General features: G+C 46.8%; 1 protein-coding gene across 2 annotated transcripts in view; it reads left to right on the top strand.

Moving 5' to 3' along the window:
• SMCHD1 (structural maintenance of chromosomes flexible hinge domain containing 1) overlaps positions 1–22,935 on the top strand; it is a 3,133,956-nt gene that overhangs the window by 2,447,251 nt on the left and 663,770 nt on the right. For both annotated transcript variants that reach the window (XM_069620859.1, XM_069620860.1), the window contains exon 36: positions 8,999–9,130. In XM_069620859.1, the coding sequence (XP_069476960.1) occupies positions 8,999–9,130 (132 nt within the window). The remainder of the gene's footprint in view (positions 1–8,998; positions 9,131–22,935) is intronic.

Here is a 22,935-nt window from a genome sequence, read left to right as displayed (position 1 = left end):
CGTATGGCTGTTTGGATTTCCTCAGCATCTTGCTGTTATAGTGTCGCCCGGTGATGTTTGAGCCATGATTTATATACCCTAGTAGCCTCTGTCACTGACTGATTTGTTTTTGTGGAGCCCAGCACTTGGGCTATCCTCTTCACTTTTCTTAACGCTTTTCTTTTTTCAACCAGGAGTTTGTCAAAGTAGTCCCTGGGAGTAGTTCCTAGACTCTACGTTGTTTTAGGGCCCCTCTTCTTTTTGTAAATCTCTAGGAGTGGTAAGAAGTCGATCTGATTCATCAGTAGATTAGATTTTTGGGCACAATATTTGTGTTTGAGGTCGTTGATGGCTTTTGCTGACATTTTTATTTTTGGCCCTCGAGTGTTTGTTTCCAAATGCGCGGTTGACTTTAAAGTCGAACTCTGTTTTGTTGGCCAGGTGACATACAACAAATTGTGGTCACTCCTGATGGTCCGTATCACCTCAAATGTTGTGATTGATTGTGCCAAGCAGTCAGAGACAAATATATAGTCAATCGTTGCGCTAGATAGGCCGCTTTCCCATGTGGGCAGGAAGTTTTCTTTTGGCAGAACCTCGCTCATGTTGTGTAACTCGCGAGATGTCATCAGGTTTGCCCAGGCTTTCCCTCTTGAAACTGAGGTCGAGGTGTTACGGCCTGAGTAATCTTGTTGTTTTTCCTGGCGACAAGTAGCGTTGATGTCTCCACACAACAATAAGTGTGAGGCTGAGTTTAGAGCGGAAGCCTCGTCAATTACTTGCTCAATTGATCTTGGAAAGTTACTGGTTTCTGTAGAAGATGGATTCCAGTAAATATTCAGAATTACTATTACCGACTTCGCGTTCTTGGTTTTGGGCTCAATCAACTCTGCACTAATCATAAGTAGAGATTGGTTTCTTCTCAATACTTTTGCGTGCGACAAGCCACAGTCATATCGAATAGCTGTCAAGATTCCCGACGAAGGACGCCCCAACAAGCCCTTTTTTGCTGGGGCTAAGAACACTTCATAGCCGTCGAGAGAGGGCAGTTCTATGTCTCTTGTAAACAGAGGACATCGAATTCTGTCAGTTTTATGTCGCTAGGTGCCATAAGGTGACCATGGCCTCTTGTGTTCCAGGAGCAAAGCTTTATTTCTCTTGTAGGTGTCTTTAAGTTTGGTTGAAGTTGGACGCAGTGCTCCGGAGTCAAGGGTTGCTAACTTTTATGTTGCTTTTGTAATGCCTTTGGAAGCCAAGCCCACAAGTTCCTTGCCAGGGGTTTTCCGAGAGAGGTGCAGTATTGGCTAGTTTCTCAACGCGTCCACGAGTATTCGTACTAGGCGTTTCATGCTGCGACGTGGAGGGCAGTCTTTTTGAAGTCGTAATCTCAATTTCTCTGCTTCTGTGGACCCCCAGCCGTCTCCTAGAGTCATGCCCTCCTGGCCCTTGCTTTGAAAGCTTCTCCATTCGGCAGTTTTGAGGTCTGCTATTGTCCTTTGTTTCCCTGAAGTATTCCTTGGATTTCCACCTTCTGTCCTGGAAATGTTCTGTGACCTCTGTGTCTTGCGTTTGTCGCGAGGCACACTCGTGTGAACGTAAGGCTACACCCGGCCTTAGAGTGATCCCTCTCGATGGCTCCGTTAGGTCGTATCCCATTTTTAGCAGTTTGTTGGAGTCTTCTTTCAGTTGGCTTTTGACATTCAAGGAAGCAATGGACAAGTGAGCCAAAGCCTTCCCCCGTTTGGGTCAACGATTAGTAAGTCCTCAGATCTTATGCATTGTAGTGACGGAATGTAGCTGAACAAGGCGAGTACTGAGCCACGATTTAGCGTGATCTCATCTTCATTTCCCTCGATCTGTTCTAGTTTCATAATCCAGCTTTTTTTGTGTGCACTTTGTTATACTTTTCAGTTCTCGAGATGTAATGGAGTTTTGAAGACCCATGCAGAATTTTCCTGGGCTCTGGTGTTGTTCTGTCAGAGATACGAGGTCTTCTGATTATCCTATGAGGAGAGGGTGATTTTTCGTGTCTCTTGTAGTGTTTCCGCGAAGAACAGTCATCATTGCCAGCTTTTGCGATGTTGGTGGAGTGTTTTGGTTTTTCATGTCTACTGTTCGCGTTTCCACTCTCCACTCTATTTTTTTTTCTTGCTTCTTTGGTGTCGTTTTCTGAATTTTCTATTCGTCGCGAGATCACGGTTGTAGGCTCTTTCCTCGATTTCTCGGGCCTTGTTTCTGGGGAAGCTTCCTCATTAAGAGTATGTACTCAAATTTATCAAGTCGTCACGCTCCAGGAATTCCTCTGTTGTTTTTGGCGATTTTTTTTTGTGCCAAACACTTCCACTATCGTTGCGGTTTCTGTTGGCATCACTAAAGATACTTCTCTGCCGGTCTTCTTTAACAGTTTAACTTTTTCTTTAGGCATCACTTTGTTGGACTTGTTTAGCACAAACACCGGTTCTAGTGTTTGCAAAGTTTTCCTCATCTCAGGCTTTGCCGCAACGTTTTTTTTGTCGTTTGCTGCTGTAAGAGACTCTCTTGGGCTCCTAGTTAGGTCAATGGCGAGGGCTGTTTGAGTTCCTGCTTCTTTGTTTGGTCCTCTTTTTGGCTGCTGGTCTAGGGCCGTCCCCGCAGGGATAAGGCTCCCCTCTTGGACCCGGCTTGCTTTGTACTTTCCTGTGACATAATGTAGGCTTCTAAGAAGGTCAGTTTAGCCAGTAGCGACGCTTGTATATATGTGTGGTCTTTCAGCGTGTCGCTTACCCCTTCGTACAGCTTCATAAAAGGGGCAAGGGGCGATTGTCACAGTTGACATAATTGAAAGCATGTCAGGTTTTTTTGACGTAAAGGGTCCCGAGTTCGGCTCTGTAATTAACAATGTTCTCCCTTACACTGGAGAGTCGAGCCAGTGGGGTGCGGAGCTCACTCGAGACGAGTTGCATGATTTGTGAAAGTCTAGTGAGTTTCTGCGTGTTTGCCACGTTTAGTGGGTCCCAAAGATCTTGATCGCTGTTGGGTTTTTGCAAAAGGTTTTTAGTGCTTAGTAATGGGCCACTTTTCTGTGGCCTGATTTTTTGGGCCAGTTCGCTTGGGTCAGTTTCCGATGGTACTTTCTGGGTGTTTTGGGCTAAATTTTCACTTTGATCTCTTTGAGCTGACACCGGCTCTTGCCCAGCCACTAATACAGACAGCTTTTCTTGTGCCGGGTGCTGGTTTTTCGTAGGCTTAGGTAGTATGGGCGTTGAGACGAAATGTACATCTAAGGCTGTGCTGATAGTTGAGGCCTTTGTGATTGGATTAGAGGTCGCTGCCAGCATGGGAGACTTGAGATCCAAAAATGTAGTAATAATGTTCGATGCTGATGGATTCTCTGCCAATTCGGGGGCACTGATTTTAGATGGTGAAGAAGTGGTTGATATGTTTTCCTCCAGAGGGGGTGGTTAAAGCTGGAGTCATTGGAGCTGTGTTTGGACTCCCTGTCGGCACGGCAGACTCTGGGACCAGAGGTAAGCTGATGGAGGGTGCTGTTTGGTGTGCTGGCAGTTCCTGAAGACTGGGTTCACTAGCGTTAAAAGGAAACTGTTCATTGCCAGACCCAGCTAATTTGATGCCATCACTTGATAGGTGGTTTGGGTCCTGTAGTGTGAAATAGTCGATCCGTCTCTGTTTAGAGACTGGCATGCAGTCATTAAGAGCCTCCAGGATTTCAAGGTCTGTTAGTTCTCCCCTTCTGGTATTGTTAATGGTAGGTTTAAGGTTGAAAAAATCTCAGGTTTGCAATACTGCCATGAATGTTTTTACTTGTTTTCTGGGTTTGACGTTTTTCTTTAGTCAAAGACCCTTTAATGGAACTTTTGATGTTTTTTTGTTATAGGTTCCCCCACTTCTTAGTGGTTCTTAAATGTTTTTGGCCATTCATGGGCAGAGCTTTGTTGGTTTCTTGGCTCGCCGCCACATGGGGTGACAGAATTGCAGGACTAGGCTCCACATGTATAAGAGCCTGGACGCTCAGGGTGTTACCCGGGGAGGAGCCAAGTACACTTCCTGGTTTGCTCCTGAAGGCTGGGCTCCGGCCAACTTGGGAACCGATGAAGGGGAAGTCTCTCCTCCCCCCTGTCCCCCGCAGTACTGCTCTTCACTGTCCCCGCTTTCCACGGGCTCGCGGTCCGAGTCCCTGACCGCTGGCAGCTCCCGGCCCAGCGCGGCCCTCCCATCCGAGTCCCGCGGCGACTCCCCTACGGGGGCCGACGTGAGTGGACAGCATGGCAGCAAGCCAGGGCCAGGAGCGCCAGCACAATCTGTGACTCCGCAGCGAGCCGGCGCCTCTCCTATTTCTTCAATGCCGTCTTTATGCGCGAGTTGCCCTCGACTCGGCGCAGCCTCTACCGCCATATCCCGCGGCAACCCCCCTCCGGGGGACGACGATTGAGGACGGGGGCGGCAAGCCCCGGGCGGGTGCGCTCGCACAGACAGATGATCCTTGGCTTCCGGACGCGACCGCCGCTACCACAGTGGCCGGGGACCCAGCGCTGGAACACCCCATCTCAAGGCCTGAAGCCACCAGGTTAGACGCTTCATTGAGGGGAATGTTTGTCGGGGGTGTGTTAAATAACTTTGTTACTTCAGACTTCCCTTTTGATTTTCGGCACAGTGGTGGTACAAGTGCCTGGTCCAACTTAGGGTAGGTTGTATCTTCCGGGATTATTTTCTTTGTTGGTGTAGGAGCTCTGAGTCATGAGCTGCGGAGACGACGGCCATCTTCCTCCTCGGAGAGTGGAGAGTTCATATCAGCCCCGCCTTGGCTGCCCGACCTGCCAGGACTGCAATAATGTCACTCTCCGTCACTCCGCGGCCGCTCCGCGGTTCAGGGCAGGTTTAGTACTATGGGTTCACTTACCAGTACTACAATGAAAGAAAGACTCTGGAAACAGGTGAAAAATGGAGTGCAGTCCTGTCAGGCAGGGCAGGACTGTCACTCTCTGTCACTCCGGAGAAAACATCTTTTAGCCAAATTCACATCCAACCATAAAACATGATATAATATCTTGGTTATCTACAGATCACCTAATAAGAATACCCAGCCAAATCTAGACATCCCCCTCCCCCTATATTAAGCCCAACACTAGATACATCATCCTTGGTGACATCAACCTAGGATTTCAGGACAAGCAAGACCTCAAAGCAAATACCTTCTACGCGGCACTCAAAGACATGAACTTCACACAATTAGTCAATGACCCCACCCACGACAAAGGAAGAATTCTTGATTGGATACTGACGCTTAATGCTCAGTTATCCATTGACTCCATTGTACCACTTGACTAGACAGATCATCACATTGTCAACTTCAGCCTAAATCTTAATGAGAAATGCCCTCCCACACCAAAACGGTGGACACCTATGAAACTAGGAACATCTGTAAGCTAACATCAGAGAACCTCTCCCCTATCCTAAGAGAAGCCCTCTCACCCAACACTATAATAAGTGACAACCCTAGCCTCCTCGCAGACATCTATCATAACTCCCTCACTACTACCATTGACTCCATAGCACCCATTACCACCAAAACAAGACATGCCGACAAGCGAACTAGCTTCTGGTTCAACAATGAATTAGTATCACTCAGGCGCACCAAAAGATCCCTTGAACACATCCATGAGAAAACCCCCACAATAGAGTCAGCCAATGCTCTCACAGCAGCCATTAAAATTTACAAAGCAGCATTCATAACCCATAAAGCTAATGCATACAACTCCTGCATTAGCAATGCCACCTCGAACTCTAGGGAGCTCTTCTCCATCCTGAGAGAACTGGAAAATCTGATCCCAGACACCACGCCAGTCATCACTAGCAAAGTGTGGTGTACTACCATCCAAAACGTGATAGCCTCTAAAATCGAATTACTCCAAAAAGAAATCACTAAAAGAAAGATTCTAGCTGACTAACACTCCCTCCTCCACAATCAGCTCTACGAATGACAAGGCCAAGGACCTCTTCCACTTTACCCCAGTGAACCAAGAATCTAGTATTAGACACCATTTCTAAACTGAAAGCATCTAATTGCAAAGGAGATACATTTCCAGCCTGCTTTGTCAAACTATGTGCCCCCACTCTTACGCCCATCACTACTAACTTTAACACCTCTTTCAACAGGAATACAGTCCCAGCCAGTATGAAAGAAGCATGGGTGACCCCATTACTGAAAAAACCCTCTCTGGACCCCACAATCCCCACGAATTACCGACCACAGTGCCATTTTTGCTTAAAATCATAGATAAAATAGCTTTCACCCAAATTCAAGCCCACCTTGAGCAAAATCGGCTCTTGCGAGCCAGACAATCGGGATTTAGGCCCAACCACAGCACCGAAACGGCACTCCTTGATCTGAAAATACAGTTGGACACCATCAGGGACGCTGGCACAATCTCATCGTGGGCTCCCCAACCAAAGTCAACGCCCTCCGCTCTGACTACACATCAATCAATATTGATGGTACTACTATACCGATACTCAAACAGGTAAAAACACTAGGTGTGTACTTATATGCCAACCTAACGATGACAAAAGATGTAAACACCTTATCCTCATCCACCTCTTACACCTCTAAACTCGTTGTCTTAAGCTGCCAATTCCATACGCCCAAAAACTGTACCACATTAGCTAGGGCACTGATATTATCCAAGCTGGATTACTGCAATGTATTCCTACTTGGCACATCCAAAGCTAACCTGGCCAAACTACAACTCATGCAAAATAAAGCACTATGGACAGCCCTAGGTCTAAACAAAGGTCTAAAAAAGTCAGACCACATCTCCAACAACAGGAGGGAGACTCACTGGTTACCCATCAAGGCCAGAATAATCTTCAAATCACTGTGTGTCACCTATAAATGCCTCGCAAAAAAGCACCCATTTATATCAACAATTCAATTGTCAAAAAAGAACCCAATAGAACGCTTAGATCTAATAATGACGCCCTCCTTGTAGTACCGTGCTTCAAAAGTACCAGAGCAGGCGGAAGCAGCTTCCCAGTCATGGCTCCGAAATACTGGAACACCCTCCAATTAAACATCAACAAAGAAGATTCCTTCCAGTACTTTAAAAAACTACTAAAAACTTGGTTGTTTAACCAATATTAGCTAACAGATGCCTATTTACCGCCCCTGTTCTAGACAGTGGCAATCACACAAAGTCAGCGACCAAATTAAGCAAATAGGTAAAGAGGATTGTGTAACAGTAACTAATGTACCATAACATATATGCAGTGTTCCTATTGTAAGTAATAGTGATTATTGTGAATGATGTTGAATTTTAATTAAAATGTCTGTATATATAAATTGATACGTCTCTAAATAAAGTAGTTTCCTGTTGGAGAAAGCAGCTGTGTCCTGTGTGTGTTTTTGCTTACTTATCAGACCTTAGAGGAGCTTGACAATCAGGCTTCCACCTTGCCTACACCCTCTGCTGGCATCCCCCTCTCACAACTTTTTAACCAGAGATCTCCTCTACACTTTGAAAATTGTTAAAAAAAAATAAAAAAAGGAAAGAAGTTCCAGCTAGATGAAGGGTAGAGATTTCATTATATCCAATTAGGACAATGGATTACTAATCCTTCAGTGAAAACTGCCAGGTCCAGGCTAACCGCTTCAATAAAACTTGCATATGCAGAGGGAATCACTACGACGCCAGTGTCAATGTGTACAGACTACGCAACAAAGTGTTTAGTGCAGAGAAACTGACATATATGAATACATCGGAGACTGAATTAGTGAGGACTGTATTCCAGACCTAATGGATTTGTATCTGGACACAAAACCACAACTCCTTCAGATGCATCATAATTCGAGAATGTTTTGTCACCTTTGTTATAAATTGTACTCCTCTCCTGCATTAGTTAACGAAATAACCCTGTATACTCACCATTATGTTGGTGAAACTGTGGGGAGAACGGAAACATGACACATGTGGTTGCCCTGCCCCTAGGCTAAGATATTTTGAAAAGAATTCTTGGCAAAGATTAAACAGATGTTTGGCTTCCAAATACCTATAGATCCCTCTGTTGCACTTCTGCATTACAGCAGCAAAAATAATATTAGGACCATGTTGGAAAAACTGTGAGGGGCCTGTATTACTTATGTAGTGGAAGACGTTTAGGAAATAATGGAAGCTGTAAACAATTGCAGCCCTTGTACTGGATCAGTTCCCAACATATCTGCAAACATGGCCTCATTACGGGCCCGGTGGTAACCCTGCCGGTGCTACCGGTGGGTTGCTGCCGGACCCGTAAGAATTTACCGGCAGCTGACTTCCCGCCACCGGCTCATTACGAGTCCTGCGGCCGGGAAGTCGGGCGCCAGTAAATTTATAAATCCCCATTCCCATAAGCCTAATAGGGCTCTATGGGAATGGGGACATGGAAGCACTGGCACCGTTTTTAGCGGTGCAGGTGCTTCTGTGACGGCTTTGCTTACTGAGGCCTCTGCGCCCGGCAGGGTCAGTCGGACCTGTCGGGCAGAGCGGCTCCGGAAGGCAAACCCATAGTTTGCTGGTCCGGACCGACAAACTTTGCATGAGGCCCATGGTCTAGTTTTATAGAGTTTTGCAGCGACGACACTTACCACACATTTAAACCATCTCTGCTTCAATGTTTTTCATTGATATTGCAAAGGAAAAATGATAATGAATGGACCTACACCAATGAGATTCTCTTTACGTTATATTTACTGCATGTTGGAGGCTTTTATTGTTCTGGGATCTTAATGTCGTCCGTGTATGCATCGTTGATGTACTTAATGACTGACAATTGTATCCTTGCATTCTTATGCATCTAACTCAAAAATGTTTTTTTTTTACTGAGAGTTAATCTACTGTTTAGTTTTAAATTGAGCAGGTACTTTTCCATATGTTTATATATTAATGATGACTTCAATATATATTGAGTATTCTGAATAATTCAATGATGTGTTTTGCCATGTGATAATAAAATAGGCTACTGAGGTGGTGTTTATTTTATTTTGTAGATATCTGTCTTAATTGAACCTAATGAACCAGTCAAGTTGATTCCAGACTTGCGACCAGCTACACCAGCTGTTTCAAATGTCAAAGCCGTTAGCAGCCGCACCCTTGTGAAGAGTTTATGCCTCAAGATTGTGGTAACTTTTTTCAAGCAGTTTGTCATTATAACAAATATTATGGTCAACAATCCTATTGTTGGAAATAGGGCTGTCCTTCAGAACCTACAACAAACATCTGCAAACGTGAAGTATTGAGTTATGTGTTGGTATGCTGGGGTTTGTTTCAGTGTATGATTAGAATTTCTACATCGCCAACGCTCTGTCTTTGGATTGCCCCTTATGCTTTGCGCTTCCCCTCATTTAGCAAATGGAACTCCTTTTGGTTTTCCATATAGGGCTCTCTATCTTCAACCAGTGAATAACCCTTTAGTCTCTCAAGCTCAGCTCCTCCAAACCAGAAAGAAAATCTACTTCCCTGCGACAACTGTCTTTCCATTCCACCTTTCACCCTTATCCTTCCCCTATTTCCTTACGTTATCCCTCATTTTCACAACCCTTGCGGTCCTCTTTGACAGCAACCATAAACTCCAGCACTACATCACTTCAGCTAGGAGGAATCTGTCCGTACCCTTCCTATCACTCAGATAAAACCTTTATTTGTAAATGAAGTAAACCCCCACAGATTTTTGACAGGGGGTGTAGTGGACCTCGACTCGATCATCGTTCCGTCTTGCTTGGCACTAGATTGTCAGCTCCGGACACGACATCAGGTGTCTTATATTAACTCCATCAATACGACCCCATAGCTCAGTTCCTTTTTTTCCACGCTATGGCGCTGCTTGGGAAGACAGGTCAAGTCTTGGACTCATTCGACGTTTTCATTAGAAATCAATTACTTTTTTATTTTTATTATTCCTCGATGCGAGATGTCGGTCACTCGGGTTTCTGGCTTCAAGCAGTGTACTGATTGTGGCACCAAGATGTCCATCAGTGTACCATACAAGTTGTGTTTCTGGTGTCTCGGCACAGGTCAGCGGACGTAAGTGTGTACGTTGTGCGCCAAGATGCAGCCGAAATTCATTTGCGAGGGCTGCTAATCTCGTGCTTAGTCGACCACCCCCAAAATCTCAGGCACGATCGACGGTTCGGTCCTCGCAGCCCGAAACCGAGGGGCACTCCCCCGAGAAAGAACATTGCGGAAGAAGTGGTCCCACTCGTGGAGCCATTCTTCTGCATCCTTGTCCCGAAAGAAGAGGCGTCACTGCCATCATTGGGACTCTGATTCATCGACGGAGAAAAGGTAAGCCATCGGCGGGCCCTACCACCCGCTAGGAGTGGGAGGATTTTAAAAACCTCCATGCTCGAGATGTTTAAAAGCATGCTTCTGTAGGCTAGGTTGACCCCCCTCCCCACACAGGACGCCTTGGAGGCAAGACTGGCGCTCAGCGTCCCTGATCCCTCACACGTCCTGGTGCAGACGCCATCAGTGTCGATGAACCCTTCGTCATCAAAGGTGGTCTCATGGCCCTCGACGCTGGGTCTGCCCCGAGTGGTCAGAGCTGTTGATGCTTCGGTATCACGTCCTCGATTGAAGTAGACGGTCACCCTATCAGCGCCTAAAGACAAGCCATCAATGCTGATGGTTGTCGATAAGTCTTAAACCCTGCTCTCCCGGTCCAATTTTTTCTGCACCATGCTGAGTTTCTTTGGCGCAATGACACCGGAGAGGGGATGTCGACCCAGTTTACGTAGGCACTGGTTGTTGACTACTTTGAGGACCACAATCAGCTGCTGCAGGTAGCTCAGGGACTTCATGAGGCCAGTGGTTTAGATACCTGGAATTTCAACAAAGCTGCCCTATACTCCTAATTTCTCCAAATACAGGGCTTTCGTAGAAAGGGTCATTGACACCTTAGAATTGCAGTCATCAGTAGCGCCAGTGCAGCGGTATGACCGTACCTATATTTTGGATGAAGGTCTGGCGACAGAGCACAACATGCCTTTAAACCCTTCAATTGCTTACCCTCTGACCGCTCTGTGCCAGCATCCTTGTTCTATTCCCCCAGTTAGTTCCACCATTTCCAGGAAGTATAGGCCAGCATGAGGGGCCCCTTCATACCTCTCCCTGACCCTTCTCCGGAAGGGCTTGTTATGCAAGCTTGTTATGGAGCTGCTCCTCCAGACCAGCATCTTCAGCTTCCACGCTACCATCCGACAGGGAAGTGAAGAAGGTTGATGCCTTGGCCAAAAAGGCATTTACTTCGGCAGTATGGCCTTTAAAGCTACCAATGTGACAAGTAGCTTTGCCAAATATTAATTTGGTCTTTGTACAGCAGTGGAGAATGCTGCGCAGTATGTCACTGAGGGCGAAATGTGTGAGGGCTTCCTACAGCTTATGAAGGATGGGAAAGAGGTGGCCAAGTAGTCCCTGCGAACGGGCCTGGACATCACTGACTTTGTGGGCCGTTCTATGGCGTAAGCAGTAACGCTGAGGAGGCAGACCTACTTGAAATCTTCTGGCTTTTCGCCTAATGTCCAGGTAAAATTGCTGGACGTGCCTTTCGAGGGCAATTTCCTGTTCGGCCAAAAGGCAGAAGATTCCTTGAAGAAATGTAAGGAATCCAAAATTGATGCTAAATCTTTAGGCCTGGCTGCGCAGCCAGCCAAGCTTGCCTTCAGCTTCGCCTCTACGGGAAGGGGGCTACAGGCCATATACGCCTTACGGCAGGAAAGTGCAGCTCACACCAGCCAGGCAAGGGCAGAAGCGTTTCTCATGCTTTGGAATGGGCAGAGGACTTCTAAAGGCCAGCAGGCAGCGGCAGGGGTGACCCAGCCTCCTAAGCTGCTTTGATTTCCCCTCTCACAACTTACCGGTTGATGGACGATTGAAGGAGCACTGGCCCCAGTGGCAGGGAATTACTTCCGATGCTTGGGCTCTACAGCTCGATTGGTGGGGTTATTGTCTGCCCTTCTTGAGAAAACCTCTGGAATGACCCCCACCACCTCCGATCCAACCGGGACAGGTGCTCCAGGAAGAACTGTGAATGCCGTGGAAGATGTACCTTCCGAGCAGAGATGATCGGGTTGGTATTACCAGTATTTCCTGGTACCCAAGAGAGGGGGAGGTCTCCGTTCCATTCTGGACCTCAGGGCCTTGAAGAAGTTACTGGGGAAAAACAAATTCAGGATGGTGATGTTGCAAGAAATTCTCCACGCTCTCGGGCTACAGGGCTGGCTGGTGTCAGTATATCTACAGGGCGCTTATTTCCATGTGCCGATTCATCAAAAGCACAGGAAGTTCCTGAGGTTCATCATAGGGGACAAGCACTATCAGTTTAATGTGCTTCACTTTGTTTTGCCCTACACTCCAAGGGTCTTCACCAAGCTCATGGTGGTAGGCGCGGCTCACCCCAGGAGATCCGGGATCCATGTATTACTGTACCTGGATGACGGGCTGATCCGAGGGAAGTCAGCGGGCAGGTCTCGTCTCATCTAGAGGACACCTGCCTGCTACTGCACATGTTGGGCTTCTCCCTGGACTTGGGAAAAGTCCCAAGTGAAACTCATCCAAAGGCTCCAGTTCATCAGGGCAGTCCTAGACACCCGGGTTAGGAAGGCCTTCCCTCCCGAAGAGAGTCAACAGTTTCGCACAAATGGTCGACTTGTTCCGGAACCACACCACTCTACCAGCGGCTTTCTTCCTCCGCCTCTTAGGTCTCATGGCCTCCTGTATTTTTCGATTGCCAGAATCAAGGCTGCGTATGAGATCTCTACAGTGGCTCCTACGGGGTCAGTGGTCACTGCACCTCGGAGCTCTCTCGGATCTCGGATCCCTTCAAGGTACCTGCACCTGTGCTCAACAACCTCACCTGGTGGGCGAACCACAGCAATCTCATAGCAGGGGAACCCTTCTGGTCTCCATGGCCTCAGATCTGAGCGGTCACGGATCCGTCTCTGAAGGGTTGGGTTGCTCACTGCAAGGACTTGCAGGTGAACGGCCTTTGGTCAGCAACAGAAGCCAGGTGGCACAGCAACAGGCTGGAGTTGCGAGCCATCAGGTTAGTCCTGAAGGCATTCGCTCTGTCTCTGGAGGGGAAGCATGTGCTGATTCTGATGGACAATCCGATGACTATTGTGAAATACCTGAGGGTATCTCGCATAAAGAACCTCGAGAAACCCTTATTCAGGTGGAAAATGAAGGGCTGATCCACTCAGATCCCAACTCTAGGGCTGAGAAAGCGAAAAAGAAGGCTCACCAAGATGGGGCAACCAAGGGAGATGCAGTATTGCACCGAGAGAAAAGGAGAGGACAAAATCTCAGAGGCTTTTGTAGGATACAACACTTCTACCTCGCCTCCTCCCATTAAATCTCTCCTACCCAGATCAGAAGACCCCTCCGTCCAGTGCTAATCCCCCAAAATCTCTAACCTGCTTTCACCCGAAGATTATCCATCTCAGACTCCATGTTTCCCCATGCCCTACATGAATACTCCCGGTCATTTTATGTCCCTCTGATTATTTCCCGCACTCCCACCATGCTCAGGCAAAATACTACCATTCCCACAATCCCTCTTGTTTATTTCACAATCCTAGCTATTTCCGTTTGCCTTACCAACCCTCCTACTCATTTCAAAACCTCTCCAAAACCTACCCTTCAGAGTTTACCAAAAAACCCTCTAATACGAGGGTTGTAATTCCATATAGCACTGTTATCCCATCTTACCCCGTAGAACAATCTGACACTCCCCCCACCCCCCTTGCCGACCCTAACACCTTTTTGCCCCACGAAAGGCGACGGATTCATAAAGATGTTTACCTGTAGACATGTCCTGACAGAAGGGTCAGGCGGAGTCAGGCAATTAATCAGAAACACACACACACCTGACGGCCCTTCACTTTCCCCACAGGGATAAAAGGTGGAGCAAGAGAGCACAGTACGAGCAAGGCAGACCGCACAACGAGATAGCTATCCAGACCCAGCAGTTCAAGAGGAGGAGAAAGACGGCAAATTTCGGCTGACAAGGAGAGAGACGACCTTGCCCTTCTCTGTTGCAGCAGATGTGAGCGGTACGGAACGAGGGAGACTACTGCTACTGTGGGAGAACTGATAAGAACTGGGCTGTGGTGAATGAAAGTCACAAAGTGTCAAAGCGAGAAAAGTTGAAAGAACTGCTACTCTGAGAAACTCTGGTCAGTCCCCATCTGAGTAAAACTACAGATACCAGAAGGCCATAGGAGAGGCGCTAAAATAGGTCAAAGTGGTCCTACAGGAGGTCAAGCAAAATCCCTGTACAGTCGAAAGCCTTTGACCTATGAACTATAAAGAAAGCAAGGGAAGCGAATCCCGCCACATGAGAAAGCAAGGGAAGTGAATCCTGCAAACCTTGAAAGTGAATGTGAAGGTCAAGTTGGCAAGAGTGAACCCCGAAAAGAGGGATGCTGATGAAAAGGGGGCGAAGTCTAAAGTCTCAAGAAACAGTGTGTTGACAAAAGTAAACCCGACCGAGGGATGTCCACTGGAACTGTTTGAAAAGACAATAAAAAGTAAAGGGAAGTGAATCCCGCTAAAGTGAATAGAAAGCCATAGTGAAGCCGGTGGAGGGAGGCTGAGAATCGAGAAGGGTCTGCACCCAGAAGAGGGGGACCCAGGGTTGGAGAACTATCAACCTAAAAGGAGAAGAAACTTTTGCTAGAACTTATTGTTTGTTACTTCGGAACCTGACAGGCCTCGAAAGCGAGAGAACATAGCTATCCAAGGTCCTGATATCTGTAAAGAATGTTCTAGGGATTTGCGCCCAGAAGAGGTGGGTGCCGGGGTGAAAGTCATCACCCAAAACCCACTGAAAGGGGACTGTTTATTTGATTTTTGGAATAATATTGGTGAAGGGTCCACGCCCGGAAGAGGGGGAACCAGGATAACCCATCACCCAAATAATACCTGGAAAGGAACTTTGGGTTTGTTTGTAATTATACTGGCCCTCAAAGGCAAGAGACAAACGAAACTTGGCCATCGACGGTCCTGATAGGTTCAAGTGGAACTGTATGATATGATATGATATATATGATATTTATAACGCGCTTAATACCCAGAGATTTCTAAGCATAGACCCGGGGATTGAACCTGTGTTGCTCCATGTCGTCTTGCTTCCAAGGCGAGTATGTTGCCCCTAAGCTATCCTCCCGAGACAACTGTAGACTTGTGCTAGGAAAGCTTGAGTGTGTGCTGTGCTCCAAGATCCCATCTTACCCCATGCTCAAAACGTGGGGTAGGGAGTCCAAACTACTGCATCCTGGCATATTTTGTGAAAACTTTTTTCTTTTCTTAAGAACTATCCCACACCCTTTTTGTATTAATAGTAAGGTTTGGCAATAGGTTTCTTAGTATAGGCCCTTTTTTATTTGACACACCGCCACTAGGACTGCCTTACTTTCTTTTGATGATTGACTCTTGCTCCCAACTTAGATTTAGGTTAAGATGAGGCGTTTTTCCAACCCGCATACAGTTTAATAAACACCCTTAAACTGTGATCACTTGTGTCTGTCTTTACTGTTGGCACCATGAGTTCCTTACACCATGCACTACCTAAACAAGCAGGGTGGCGTTCACTTCCGCCCCCTTTGCAAAGAGACAATGCAGCTGTGGTTCTGCTATTGGAGAACCAGATCTCAGTTTCTGCAGTTCATCTGGCGGCTGCTCTGAGCAGGCAGAGCACGCTCTCACACAAGTGGGAAGTGTGCCAGGTACTACAGGTCATCTTCTCTTGCTGGGGTACCCCATTGGTGGATCTGTTTGCCACAGAGTCCAACAGGAAGTGCAGACAGTTTTGCTTGAGGGAATTCCCAACGAACGGTGCGCCAGGGGATGCGTTTCTGGTGGACTGGACCTTCCCTCTCCACTACGCCTTCCCTCTGATTCCCGTCATTCCTTGGGTTCTCAGGAGGCTCAAGAGGTTCGGAGCATCCTAGATCCTGATTGCACAGGACTGGGCAAGGAGGACCTAGTACTCAGATCTTCTGGATCTACCATCAGCCCACCTCTCCGGCCAGACCTCCTAACCCAGTCGGAAGGTCGGGTGCATCACCCGAACCCAGAGTCCCTCAACCTACATGCGTGTCTCTTGAGAGGATGAGATATGATGACTGGGAACTCTCTAAGGAGTTACTTGAGGTGTTGCTGGCTGCATGTAGGCCATCTACAAATATGCATGCAGGTGGAGAAGATTAGAGGCGTGGTGCAGGGAGCGCTAGATTGACCCTATCTCTTGCCCCACCACTACACTGATGAAGTTCCTTCTTGCACTGGCCTGAGCAGGCCTTCAGGTCACCACAATGAATGGATTTTTGGCGGATTTGTGTGTGTTTGAGGTCCCCGGGTCAAGGTTCATATTTTACGATCCCAGTGATTGCACAATTCCTGAAGGGCCTTAATTTCTGCCAACTCCCTTTGTAGTACCAGATTGGGATCTTAATCTGGTGGTGACATATCTGACAGCGGCTCCCTTTGAGTCTATTGATACCGCTAGGCGGGTGAGTGAACGTCAGGCTTTATGCTGCAAACCACCCTTCCTGCATTTTTTTCAAGAGAAAGTCTCACACAGGGTGAGACCTGGTTTTCTTCCAAAAGTTCTCTGAATTCCACCTATCAGTCCATTGACTTCCCGGTATTCTATCTGCCACTGCACCCTTTTAAGGAGGAGGAGCATTTTCATTGCCTAGATCCTAAAAGGCTTTAAGTTTCTACATCGCAAGGACATACGAGATCAGAAGAGTGACCAGCTCTTCGTGGCCTTCTCCTTGGCCTGTAAGGGCCTGGCTATAACTAAGCAAACTTTGTCCTGCTGGATCATCTTCTGTATAGTGGAATGTTACCAGTCTGCAGTCAGTCGAGGAATTACTTGCAGGCATCAGGGCGCATTCAACTAGTGGGGTCTTGGCATCAACCGCATTACAAAAGGTTGTCCCTATTAGGCATATTTGTCATGCAGCAACATGGTCATCCCTTCATACTTTTACTAAACTCTATACTTTAGAGTTGCTTGCATAGCTGTTTCACTTTTTGGCAGGGCAATGCTACAAAATCTATTAGTCAAACATTATACCCGCCTCCTTCATCTACTGCTTTGGGAGTCTTATCAGATGAGGAATCTGCAGAAGAAAAGCAATCCATTGAAGGAGAAATTATTTACCGTAATATTCTTTCTATGGATTCTTTTACGGTTGATTCTTCATATCCCCTCACCTCCCCTCCCATCCATCCCCGCTCAGAAAGTCGATGGTTGGTGCACATCTTCTCTTTTAACGATGACATGGTGATGGTCCATGGTGATCGTTTTCTGTCTTTTTTGCCACATGTTGTTTCTTTCCAATAAAATAATAAAACATTAAAATCTTTTCTGACGCTACGTATTGTGGTGTCTGTTACAAGTTCTTTCTCCTCAAAGGTTTACGGTTATTTAATTTTTTGTGGGATTATTAGCACATTATCTCTTTGTTTTCCTATGCAGTGTAATGGGCTTGGGGAAAAGGGAGGGAAACTGAGGTGTGAGGCGTAGTGACAGAGTTTATATACGACGCTTGACGTCACATCCGGAGCAGACGATCGAGTACCAAGCAAGACTGATCAACAGCCAAGTCAAGGTCCACTACAGCCCCATGTTTCCGAAGCTGGTTGGAATATCTATCAAATGAGGAATCTGCGGGGGAAGAATCCATAGAAAGAACAGTACGGTAAGTAATTTCTACATTCCTGTCTTTACATCTGTCATCCCTCCTCCCACTTATCTGACACTAGCTGGATTTACCCGGATTTGTCGTGTCCTGATTGAGTAGTGTCTCGTGTGCCCTTAAGGATTTTGCTCTTGTCCTCTTGTCTGCCAGCCTTGCTTCAGTTTGCTCAGGCATCTCATTTGCCCTAGAGAAAGTTGCTCTTGTCCTCTGGTCGGCTAGTTGTGCTGCTGTTTGTTGTTGTGTTTCAAAAGCTCTTGATATTGATTTTCGCTTTGCATCAGATGGAGCTTTTCCAAGTAATGTCGTTTTTTGTGCATCACGTTTCAGTCACTCAATGGCTTCAGCACATTTGAGAAAATGTCCAAGAAAGATTGATTGATTGTGCTCTCTTCTTGTTAATGAACTTAATTAAACTATAACCATGCCATTTCCCGTATTTGGAGTGGCGTGATAAAAAAAGTGGATCTTTTTTTTGTTTTTTATTCCCTTTAAAAATGCTTTAATAACTTTCAAACTGTATATAGTAGCAGTACATAACCAACACATCAAACATTTTGCTTCAGTCACTTTTTCTAAATGTTTGCTCTTCGAAGTACCTACTGTAGTGAATCAGGGTGAGAATCAGTCAATGAGGGTGTCTACGGAGTGAATTATTTGCATCCATACATAGACTAGAATCTTGCCCCAGACAAATGAGGAATCCATGTAAAATGTGGTAGCAGTGGGTTCAACAGTGTGGATTTGTATAGCTGGACAAACATACATACATTCTGCTTTATATATAAAGATTACTTAGGCTCCCCCACCGTGGCCCTATTTGCTCCCAATCACTAATCAAACTATAATTGCCCTCCATGAGCTGCATATTGTTTCGACTTTTCAAACTTGGGGCCCTCACACTGAAAACTGTCTTACTATAGAAATCCCCAAATATTGCTACTTTCTAGGGATTTAAAATGAGCTATCAGGAAAGTGTTAGGCAGAATTATATGCAGTACCCTTTGGGAACGCCACACACAATTCAGACTACAAGTGACAGTACAATTTCACCTTTGGCACAAGCCTGTAATACACAGTTATAGTGGTAGCAGTAGCGGAGCAGCCAGACTTATCTCAAGAGTAAGTAAGCAGTATCAAATTGTTAAACAAAGGACAGCAATTACTATGATTCAGGCAAACACTGACTCAAGGTTTTCAAGTAAAAGAATATACATTTATTTCACTCTTCAGTTGTATAACAGTACACTATTATAAGCAGTCTAAAAAATCACACTCTTAATACACCACACCACTTCACTTAAATTCCAGACACGTTCAGCTCACTAAATGAAGTGGGAGCAAAATGGCACTCCAGAAATTTAAAAGGGAGGGAAAAACAAAGTTATTAGAAATTAGGTCAAAACAACAAGTAAGTACTCAGGGCAATTGAGCAAGAGGAACTACAGGGATAGAATCAGGTAGAAAAGGCTTAGGGCCAAAGTCAATGAGTCAAAAGTCTTTTGCTCAAGATCACACAGTTCAGGGTAGTTTGCAGTAAAGTTCGTGACACGGTTTCCGGACGAGGTTGGTTGATAAAAAGTTAGTTCAAAGAGAAGAGAAGGACAAGCCCTCGAATTGGAGAAAGATTTCAAACACTTTCACCGCGGTTGAACGAAACAGACAACCGGATTTGCACAGTACCTTAAAACGGAGAGGGAGCTGTAGCTGAGGCGGACGTTCCTGGTAGTGCCTGCAGGCTCACGGTTCCTGAAGTGACTGTCGGACTGACAAGAAGTAGTAAGACTGGAGAGGGTCCTGCACTAGCCAGGGAGGAAACCAACAGCAGAGTATAGCAACGAATAAAAGGTGCACTCCTTAAAACCCAAGCAGGGTCCGACCTTCCTGGATATCCGGCCCACTGTAGCTCTGTACAGCGAATTCGATCAGAGGAGGGGTCCTGGCTTGTAGTTTGGGTGAACTGGTTGGTCCCACCAGCTCAAGGGAAGAAGTTTCCTGGAGGATCTTCTCTGTCGTCGGATTCTGGAGATTCGGACCTGCAGCAGGGCTTCACCAGGCGGTTCAGTCATCGTAGGGGTCCTCTTCTGCCAGTTCCTCATTGTTTCTTTCGTATGCACTGGATTTGTCTAATCGGGCGAGGACCATGACACCCGGGATTGCAGGTCATACCAGTCCATGCACCCGTAGGCCCTCTGGGAAAGGGCGGTGAAACACTTCACTTTCATCCACAAGATGAAGGCTGGGGCTCTGTGTTCTCGTTCGAGGTCGCATTGCGCTGATCGGCGCTCCCTGACTGAATCCTCACACCAGCACTCCTCTTCAAAGAAGAAGAGCCACCTCTTCAAGGTTTCTCCAGAGCGGCCGGCCCAGGTCTCTTCCCCCCCGCCCCCCCCCAATCCTCCACACCGGAGGAATGGAAGAAAATTCACCTGAATATATTGGGCTTCTTCGCCAAGGCACCAATGGCTCCGGCCTCAGCGCCTGTGTCTTCGACTGCAGAGCGAATGGTCATACCACGTCTGTTGCTTTCGTTCGGGTACCCAATGGGGACCACTCCTGCGCGCCTAAGGGCTTCGGCCTGGAGCAGAAAACAACCAATGTCTCTTGTTGCTGACAGGGCCCGCCTTTGGTGATGAGGGTGACCATGTGCCCTTTGGGCTAGAACCTCTGCATTCTAGGGAGGTGCAGGCTTTCTCAGAAGAGTTCTACGGGGAGGATTTGCTGGTACTGGCAGAGCACCTGCATGTCGCCAGTGGCCTTGTCGCCTGCTCGGAGATGGACAACCATAGTTAAACGCTAATGGCCAATAGAAACTTCAAAGCTATTCTTTGAGTCCTTTACCCTCCAGGCTAACCCTAAGTTACAGCCAAAGAGTTCTCCTAAGTTGGCTAAGAAAAGGTGTTCATAAACGGATCCTTTCAAAGTGCATCCCTATTCATGAAAATAAACATATAGCAGAGGCTTTCCTAGGCAATCCTCTCCTGGGGTTGCTTATGGTTCTGCCGTCTGCAGAATCCATGGTGAACACAGATTTCTTAGGCCTCTCAATCCTTTAGCACATCATCCTTCTAAAGTCTCTCCATGACCTGGGTTTTTCTCGGGCTTCTCTTAGGTTTCACCATGACCTCTGGTTCTCTCATACTTTTCTCAGGTCTCTTCATATTCTTTGTTTCTCACAAGTCTCTCCACAACCTTTCCCAAGCTTCTTTTACTTCTCTCCGCGACCTTGGATTCTTTCAGCCTAACACGATTCACAATAATGGGCATTTCTGCTCCCATCAGTCAAGGTCTGTTTCAGGCAGACACTATTTTCATCCTCCTGCCAGGTGTTTTGTCTTCTCAGCTTTCTTCAAGGCAGCACCCCTTCCTCACACCTTCACGTTGGTACTGAGTCTGGTGAGTGGGACCTGCCCCTAGGGCCTCTTTTCAATACACAACTGACTCTTGTGGGTATAACCTTTGGCATCCCCTTGCACAGCTGATATTAAATAGTCTACATTTTACCCAGAAGTGGTGTTGTCATGCATCCAGGGAGCTGATGAAAGCATGTCTGCTTCCTCTCATTCTTCGCCCCTTTCTGCCTTTCCCAACTTCTGTTATAATGCTGTTACGGTTGCTTGTTTCCTGAGCCGCCCAGGATCATTCTACTGTGTGGTTTGTTTAAATTGTCCTGATTGTTTTTTCCACACTTGATGGTTCATTTGAAACTTTGGCTTATGTCTTTTGGCATTGGTCGTCTCTTAATAGATGTATCAATTGATTAACGGTTGGCTCTGTGCCGTTGTACAGGGGCTGTGGCCTCTTCTCCATTTTGGTTGTGCAAATACGACAGAGGCGTTTCCACAGTGTTCAGCAAACTCCTAGTGAATGAGGTTTGGTGTTTTCACTGACTGCATGTATTCTGGTTCTCCCTTGAAAAATGCAGTGTTTGACTGGGGTTGAACTCCTTTAGTTCACCTTTCTGTCAGTATTAAATACTGTTAAAGGGATAGAGCTGCATTTAACCCCATAACAATTGTTCCCTACATTCTGGGTTTTCAATGTTAGGTCAGTGTTATAATTTAAGAAGCATGTTCAATTCTCATGTTCTCAATTGTTTGACTAGTGGGATATGGTGGAATCAGTTGTCTCAGTTGATCACAATGAGTGTCATGATGCCTACCCCCGGGGACCCAGACCTGGTCCAGCAACCCCGGAAGCAGGCATCAAGTCATTTTGAGCAAGCCCAAAAACCCCTGCTAGGGGCTGTTTGGGTGCGGTCCTGGCGCCATAGGCGCCAGGCTCATAAAGTAGAACTTACCTGATGCAGACCATGCTGCAAGAGCTCAAAGCCAAATGAGGCTTGGAAGGGACTATTTTACCTAGGGACTATTTTTTACTCGGGTGGGGCTGGGGAGGAATACTTACCTGGGACTACTTTGGAGGCTATTTAAACCACGCCCGAAGAGCAGCACACGCTTCGCGTTATTCTGCATCCAGCAGTGTAATGCTCACCGTGTCTGCAAGCCTGCATCCAGTCTTCTGCCACGCCCGCCTCGAGTCTGCAGCTCCTAGAAAAAGGGAGGAACAGAAGGAGAAAAGGTTAGAACAAGAGCAATATCTTCAATCCTTACCTGAATTCCGGATCCACCGCGCCTTCGAGCTGGAAGAAAGAAGTATTTTACGCGCGCCGCCTCGCCTGCTGCAGCGCCGCGCTGAACTCACCGGCCTTCGCAGCATCCTCACGATCCTCCGCATTCTTCTGCACGTTCCCGTCACACTCCGGCACCTAAGGGGAACACAAGAACAGCAAAGGTGAGCCAAGGGAATAAACAGAAGCAATAGTAACTACCCCCATAGACTTACCTGATTTACTGCCGGGGTACTATTCCTCTTCACGGGTCGGCGCAGTCTCCATTGCATCCTCGCCGTACCCGGCCCCTAAAGGGAACAAAAGGACAACAAGGTGAGACAAAGGGACAAACAAGGGGAATTCTTCTCACCACAATAGACTTACCTAATTTTACCACCGGAGGCATTTTTCCCCGAACTTCATATTTTCTCTCCGCACCTGAATAAGGGAGCAAGCAACAGGTTACATTCTGGCCTTATTTTATTGAACTGTGTTGGATAAGACAAATCCTTAACTGAACTTTGTCAGCTAAAACGAGGAACTCTTTGCTGGGGTCAAGCTGCAAACTGCAAGGAATCGAAGAAGAGTGAAAGTCAGACATTTGAAC

The sequence above is a fragment of the Ambystoma mexicanum genome, chromosome 5q (assembly GCF_040938575.1).
Source record: "Ambystoma mexicanum isolate Mex_15411 chromosome 5q, UKY_AmexF1_1, whole genome shotgun sequence".
NCBI classification, from domain to species: domain Eukaryota; kingdom Metazoa; phylum Chordata; class Amphibia; order Caudata; family Ambystomatidae; genus Ambystoma; species Ambystoma mexicanum.
This window is presented reverse-complemented; position numbering and strand designations above follow the sequence as displayed.